We start from the raw sequence: 7,735 nt of genomic DNA on the forward strand, positions 1-7,735 counted from the left end.
ATGATTCCTCCAGCTGATTCTCTGCTGAAATATGACAACCCAGTCTTGGTGAGCAGAAACATAAAATAAGTCACCAAAGATAGAGTAACGTTAACAAAACGTGTTTAATGCTGGCTGCGAACGTTACTTACAGTAGCTGCAGGTAGCTAAATGTATCCATATAGTGGTATCTAACATACATTATTACATCCACAGGCATTATTTTGAAATCAATATCATGCCAATGTTCCTAGTGAGCGTGAGAGATGTCAAACAATTGTCTTTGCTTTTTTTCAACATCAAATTGGCTGAAGATGGATATTCTTCTAATCTCAATGAGTACTGCAAATTCAGGCACAGCCTCAGTGGCCCCACAACAGCCTGCCATGACTGGACCTGTGTCACCTCCACCCAAACCCAAGACCCCCTCAGCCGATGCCAACAAACCGAGGAGATCCTCAATGCCATCCTACCACCCCAATCATCTTTAACACCCCTCTCCCTATTTTTTCCCCCTTAGGGAAATTAACCAATATTCCCGGTTTTGTAAAACCTGAAATCTGGCAACCCTGTGTTAATCTCAGCTGTACCACTGTTACAGGGAATGTATGGAGACCAACCAGCTGTGGGTGCAGCAGGTGTCTAGCACGCTGTGTACCCGCATGGATGTGGTGCACCTATAGAATCAGCTGGACCTGAAGCTGCAGCAGACAGGCCAGGGAGACTGGCATCTGCCCAGTCCTCAGGGAGCTCTACTCCCGGTGCTTCGGTCAGGAGAGAGAGGAAGGAAAGATGAGGTGCATGGATGGTAGTAATATTGGAAAAGTGTGTTGGATACAAATTCTAAAGCCGGGCCAGTTTCCAAGAGGACCTAGATTAGGCTAGCATAAACCTGGTTCTGAACTAAAAGGCAATTTCAGTGGGTTTAATCTGTGTCCAAGTTGATCTGATTGGTTAAAATATCAAATTAGTGAAAACAAATATCAGAATTAGGCTGCCTGTCGAAACCCAGCCCATGACGTCAGAGAACTCTCATCTTTTAGCACTTTATCTTACAGATAAAGCTAAAGATAATGCTATGCCATTGAATGATTAAAAACCTTTATTACCCCAAAGTGAATTTGATTTGCATCTACTTGTGTAGATCTCCGATGTGTAGAACGAGAAGCGGGACCTAGAGAGACAGGTTAACAAGCAGAAGGCCAAGACTGAGGCCATTGAGAAGTGGGAGAGAGAAGGCAGGTAGAGAAGAAACACACAGAGGAGATTTAGTTCCTGAAGAGAACCAACCAGCAGCTCAAGGTGAAGGCGCCCAGTCACCATCCCTGTGCAGTCTTGCCAACTCCTAATGGCATTGTCGCGCCAAATAAGGCAGGATTTTCCTAACTCCTAGAAAGTTTTTGGAATGAAATCAATCAATTTATGTAATTTAAAATATACTTAACAAAAATAAACGCAACATCAAAAGTGTTGGTACCAGTTGAAATAAATTATCCCAGAAACACACAAAAAGCTTATTTCTCAATGTTGTGCACAAATTTGTTTACATCCCTGTTAGTGAGCATTTCTCCTTTGCCAAGATAATCCATCCACCTGACAGGTGTGACATATCAAAAAGATGATTAAACCACATCATTGCACAGGTGCACCTTGTGCTGGGGACAATAAAACAAACTCTAAAATGTGCAGTTTTGTCACACAACACAATGCCACAGATGTCAACATTTCTGAGAGAATGTGCAATTGGCATGCTGACTGCAAGAATGTCCACCAGAGTTGTTGCCAAATAATTTAATGTAGATTGCTCTACCATAAGCTACCTCTGTCATTTTGGCAGTACGTCCAACCGGCCTCACAACTGCAGACCACGTGTAACCACGCCAGCCCAGGACCTCCACATTCGGCTTCTTCACCTGCGGGATCTTCTGAAACCAGCAAACCAAACAGCTTATGAAACTGTGGGTTTGCACAACTGAAGAATTTTTGCACAAACGGTCAGCTTATCTGCATGCTTGTTGTCCTCAACAGGGTCTTGACCTGACTGCAGTTCAGCGTCGTAACGAACTTCAGTGGGCAAATGCTCACCTTTGATGGGCACTGGCACGCTGAAGAAGGGTGCGCTTCACAGATTAATCCCAGTTTCAACTGTATCTGAGACGAACAGATGCATATCTGTTTTCCCAGTCATGTGAAATCCATAGATTAGGGCCTAATGAATTTATTTGAATTGACGGATTTCCTTATATAGACTATAACTCAGTAAATATTTGAAATTGTTACATATTGCGTTTATACTTTCGTTCAGTGCCTTCAGGAAGTATTCAGAACCCTTGACTTTCCATTTTATTAGGTTACAACTTTATTCTAAAATATATATTTCTCATCAATCTACACACAATACCCCATAATGACAAAGAAAACAGGTTTTTAGAAATGTTTGCTAATTTAAATATAAACAAAAAAAAACATTTACATAAGTATTCAGGCCCCTTACTCAGTACTTTGTTGCAGCACCTTTGGCAGCGATTACAGCCTCGAGTCTTCTTGGTTGACACCACAAGCTTGGCACACCTGTATTTGGAGTTTCTCCCATTCTTCTCTGCAGATCCTCTCAAGCTGTCTCAGGTTTGATGGGGACCGTTGCTGCACAGCTATTTTCAGGTCTCTCCAGAGATGTTCGTTCAGGTTCAAGTCTGGCCCCTCAAGGACATAGAGTCTTGTTTGGCATTCGCCAAACCCAGGTTTGTCTGTTGAAGCGTGATTCAACACTCCAGAGAACACGTTCACTGCTCGAGAGTCCAATGGCGGCGAGCTTTACTCCACTCCAGCCAACGCTTGGCACTGTTTGTGTGCGGCTGCTCGGCCATGGAAAACCCATTTTATGAAGCTCCCGATGAACAGTTCTTGTGCTGACATTGCTTCCAGAGGCAGTTTGGAACTCGGTAGGGAGTTCCAAATTACACGCGTCAGCCCCGTTCTGTGAGCTTGTATCCTACCAATTAGCGGCTGAGCCGTTGTTGCTCCTAGACGTTTCCACTTCACAATAACCACACTTACAGTTGGCCGTGGCAACTCTAGCAGGGTAGAAATTGGACAAACTGATTTCTTGGAAAGGTGGCATCCTATGACAGTGCCACATTGAAAGTCACTGAGCTCTGGCAGTAGAATGCCCTTACTGAAATGTTTGTATGGAGATTGCATGGCTGCGTACTCAAATTTATACACTTGTCCGCAACAGGTATGGCTGAAAACACTCATTTGAAGGGGTGTCCACATACTTGTGTGTATATTTGATAGATATTTAACATTTCAATTTCTTCTCCTTTACAGGCCCAGCTGGAAGGGTTCATTGCCCCAAAAAAATGACCCCTTCATTCCACAAGTGATCTATAACTGGCAGATTTCAGATCGTCCAACACAGCATTATGTAATAAGTCTACTTCATAACCATAAAGCATTGCATTACTATAGCGGAATAAATAAAACAATTCTAATCATTTGTTCATATTCTTTATTTTATGGTATGACATGTATATTTGGAGAAAAATTGTGTCACTGTTTTTTTTCCAAAAGTGCAGTACATAACCTGGGTGCCAGTGTGTTTCTGCTCTCTAGCCAACTCCTTATGGAATTGTCATGCCAAATTTGACAGTTCCATAAGGAGTTAGCAAAATAATGAAAACAGACTGGCATCCAGGCTATGCAGTACAAATGTACTTTTTTTGGATGACAGATTCATCCTTTCACTTCGCAGTGAAACTCCTTATGAGTTTAAGTAATAGTTGGACGCAACATTGATCGTTGTCACTTCGTTGAAGGTCACTCAGGATTAGGTTAAGGCGTCAAGCGATTAGGTTAATCAAAATCTAATTCACTCAATGCAACCTAACCCAAATCACTTTCCATCAAGATGCCAAGGGTAGGTACCAAGACAACTTAAAACAAGTCATTACAATGACAGGGTCATTAAAATAAATATTTATTAGAAATGACCCAATTTGGTGTCTCGAACCCCAGACTAGCGCTTCGATCTCTTGGCTTTCTTGCCCTCGCTGGGCGCCGTAGGCATCTTTCTGTTCTTGTTCTTGTTCTTGACGTTGTGTGTTTCGTAATATCGCGTTCCAACTTTCTTCACCTTCTGAGCACGATCCGCTGCTCTCCTCTGCAGAGGGGGGGGGGGACAAATGAGGGAGATTTAAGCTTAAGGAGGAACAGGGCCGTCATTCCATTAACAATAGCGGTAGGGGAGTGGCTTTCCATCAGAGGCGTCCAGTCAAGATGGATGGGCCTGTTTGATGTCAAACAGCAGGGTAAGTGAACATGCAGTACCTGCTTGGATGTTAAACTTCTGTGTGGACGCGTGGGCTCCTCTGCCTCCTCGGTTTTCCTCTTCTTGCCGACCTGTGTTACGGCTGAGGAACAAAAAGGTTGGCAAGTAAGTGGATGACCCGTAGGCATGGAATTACTAAAACACTTAATAGGACATTCCCATTGGGGCGGCAGGCAGCCTAGTGGTTAGAGCGTTGGGCCAGTAACCAAAAGGATCGAATCCCCGAGCTGACATGGTAAAAATCTGTCGTTCTGCCCCTGAGCAAGGCAGTTAACCCATTGTTCCCCAGGCGCCGAATACGTGGATTTCAATTTAAGGCAGCCCCCCATACCTCTCTGATTCAGAGGCGATGGGTTAAATGTATAAGACATTTCAGTTAACCTGTTGAATGTAGGTGGCAGTATTTTGATGTTTGGATGAAAAAAGTACCCAAATGAAACTGCCTATTTCTCAGGCCCAGAAGCTAGAATATGCATATAATTGTCAGATTAGGTTTGAAAACACTCTAAAGTTTCCAAAACTGTCAAAATATTGTCTGTGAGTCTAACATTGACATGTTTCTACGAACTTTACGGATACTATTTGGAATTTGTCTGCCCCGTCGTGACCTGCACGAGCCTGGATTTCTGAACAAAACGCACCAACCAAATGGAGATATTTTGGATATAAAAATAATCTTTATCGAACAAAAGAAACACTTATTGTGTAACTGGGAGTCTCGTGAGTGCAAACATCCGAAGATCAAAAGGTAAGCGATTCATTTTATTGCTTTTCTGACTTTCGTGTCCAATCTACTTTGCTGCTAGCTGTTTGTAATGTTTTGTCTGCTGAGAGAGATGTCCTAACAAACGCTTGGATAGCTTTTGCTGTAAAGCTTTTTTGAAATCTGACACGCCAGGTGGATTAACAACAAGCTAAACTGTGTTTTGCTATATTGCACTTGTGATTTCATGAAAATTAAATATTTTTAGTAATTTAATTTGAATTTGGCGCTCTGCAATTCAGCGGATGTTGACAAAAATAATCCCGCTAAAGGGATCGGTGTGCCAAGAAGTTAAGGGCATTCAGTTGTACAACTGACTAGGTATCCCCCTTTATATGGTTTGATTGCTTGTTTGGTGGTCAGTTTAACAGTGGTCTTTGGCCAAATACCTACTCTAGTTATACATTTTATCTGCTGCCATCCATGAAGACTTGTGTTAAAGGAAGGTGCATATTTTGCGAGAAGGCCCTTTTATTCGTTGATGGAATACATTTCATGGGAAAATAAATCCCATGACTGACACTAAAGTTGATCTCAGATCAAATGTCTGGAGGGAAGTTAACCTCCCCTTTCATGTAACAAAAGAGTAATGAGCATCATGCTTTTAGGGTTAAGAGGATCATTTTGTAAATGTATTAAACTGCAAGTTTGACCAATTCCAGTCCTTTTCAATTTGAAATATATATATTTTTTAAAATCCATACGACAGAAATCCGTCAGTGACAGAACTTTAACCCCTGCATTTGGGATGTCAGGTAAAAGGAAGGAAAATCACAATTAAATTGAAATGATGTTGTTACCTTTAGGTTGTGGGTTATTCCCCGCCTGCTTCACTTTCATGTCTGTGAGCACTTTGTCAGAAAGTGCCTTCGGAATCCTGTACAAAAAAAGAAAAGTAGAGACGTCACATAACCTCATTACTCTCTACACATCCAGATGGTTTAGTCCAGTTGTTATTCGCTGAGCCGACAATGGAAAGCAAATTGGCCGCAGACAACTCTTATTTGACGTTCTTGAGCGAGGGGGCGTGAGCTGAAGTTCTCCAGCGAGAGAGACAGTAGGTGAGTGCGCGGAACAAATCAACAAATGATAAACCCCATCGATCAGACAGAACAGTATGAGCAGCTGCCAATCATGGGTCACCTCAAAGGACCCAGGCACCCTTCATTTCTCTCTATGGCTTCGTCCCAAATGGCATCCTATTTCCTGCATAGAGCACTATTTTTGTAGTACACTATATAGGGAATATGGTGCCACTTGTGACAGAGCTATGTCCGTCTTTTGGACAAGCTCTGGGGTTGATGGGAGCTTAATTAAGCACATATTCAAAACAAGACTGAAATGATAAGTGGTGGGGAGAACTGAGAAGAATAAGGCAAACCGGATGGCGGAGAAGCGCTTGAGTCTGGCCCGGTCCAGGAACTGCTTGTACTTCGCAATCTTCCCGTCCAGCTCGCGGATCGTCTCACGAGAACTCTTTTTTTCCTCCACCTTGGCAGGCTGACCGGCTGGGGTGGTGGCAGCGGCCTCAGCATCACCAGCTGCTGTCTCCCCATCCCCCTTTTCTTCCTCTCCATTTTCCTCTTCCTCGCTATCCTTCTCCACGTCCGAGCCGGACAGGTCAGAGAAAGCGAGGTCGTCTGTCTGCACGGGTGCCAGGTCTTCGTCGTTGAACTCGGGCGCCACGTTGATCTTGCCGAAATTCTGCCGGACATTGGAGAGGATCTTCTGCACCTGCTCATGTTTGTGTTTCTGCTGTTGCTGGGCCTCTTGCTCGGCCGACATTGCAGCCACCATCTCCTTGCACTGCTCCTCTGTTGCTCCTTCTTCCTGTACACACTCTGTAGCTTCTGGTGCCATCTCCACTGGCAGTTTATCCTTGCCCTGAAAACAACACACCAGTCAGTACAGTTTTCATAATCATGGCTAGGTTTCGATTCACCTGAAGTGGGCACTTGCAGTTATTCGCGTCGATTTAAAAATGGAAACTACCTTCAGCCAATGCTTACACCAATCCAATTAAATCCACAATGGGGAGTGTGTGAAAGTGCACACTTCAGGAGAAAGGTAGAGAATCGGGATGCATGCAGACCATGTGTACATTTCAGAGTGGACAATCTTGTTGCTCACCTGAGATGACCATAACGGAAATAAGACTTTGGGTTTTAGCCTCAATAATTTTAATGTATGCATTGATGTCCGGGCTGGAGCAGCTTTATATCTATTTTTACTTGTCAAATAAATCAAATAAAAAGTGAAATTGAGGAAAGAAAGTCAATGTGACCATGCATGCACTCTTGACAAGTCCTGTGATGATATTTTACATTTAGCCAGAGGGTGGCAGACTATAACTAGAATATGTGCTAACATTACTGTTGGGAATGTCTCTTTGTTTTTGTATGCGAGACAGAGGGTTTTATTCCAGCCGTTCGTCCACCCCTCACCTCATGCTCTTCCTCACAGCCAGGGGGTTTTACGAAGAAGGGGATGCGTCCTCTCTGCCAGTCGTTCAGCACCATTTTGGAGACACAGGTAAGGTCTGGCTCACCCCCCTGCAACAGATCATGCATCAGGGAAACATGAGAAGAAAATAAAGTAGGAATAAATGGAGCATCCTTATACAGACCTTGTGCCACTTGGATTGATGAGTTCCAAATAAGCTT

The 7,735-nt window shown here is 43.4% G+C and overlaps 1 protein-coding gene across 1 annotated transcript in view; it reads right to left on the reverse strand.

Moving 5' to 3' along the window:
- Positions 1-3,473: 3,473 nt before the first annotated feature.
- The window catches only part of LOC112246070 (nucleolar GTP-binding protein 2-like), a 34,166-nt gene continuing 29,904 nt past the window's right edge, over positions 3,474-7,735 (reverse strand). The window contains exons 12-16 of the mRNA XM_024414337.1: positions 7,517-7,624; positions 6,454-6,956; positions 5,873-5,949; positions 4,309-4,391; positions 3,474-4,141 (exon numbers count right to left, since the gene is read on the reverse strand). Coding sequence (XP_024270105.1) covers positions 3,998-4,141; positions 4,309-4,391; positions 5,873-5,949; positions 6,454-6,956; positions 7,517-7,624 — 915 coding nt within the window. The 3' untranslated portion in view covers positions 3,474-3,997. The remainder of the gene's footprint in view (positions 4,142-4,308; positions 4,392-5,872; positions 5,950-6,453; positions 6,957-7,516; positions 7,625-7,735) is intronic.

The sequence above is a fragment of the Oncorhynchus tshawytscha genome, linkage group LG23, assembly GCF_018296145.1.
Source record: "Oncorhynchus tshawytscha isolate Ot180627B linkage group LG23, Otsh_v2.0, whole genome shotgun sequence".
Taxonomy (NCBI): Eukaryota; Metazoa; Chordata; class Actinopteri; order Salmoniformes; family Salmonidae; genus Oncorhynchus; species Oncorhynchus tshawytscha.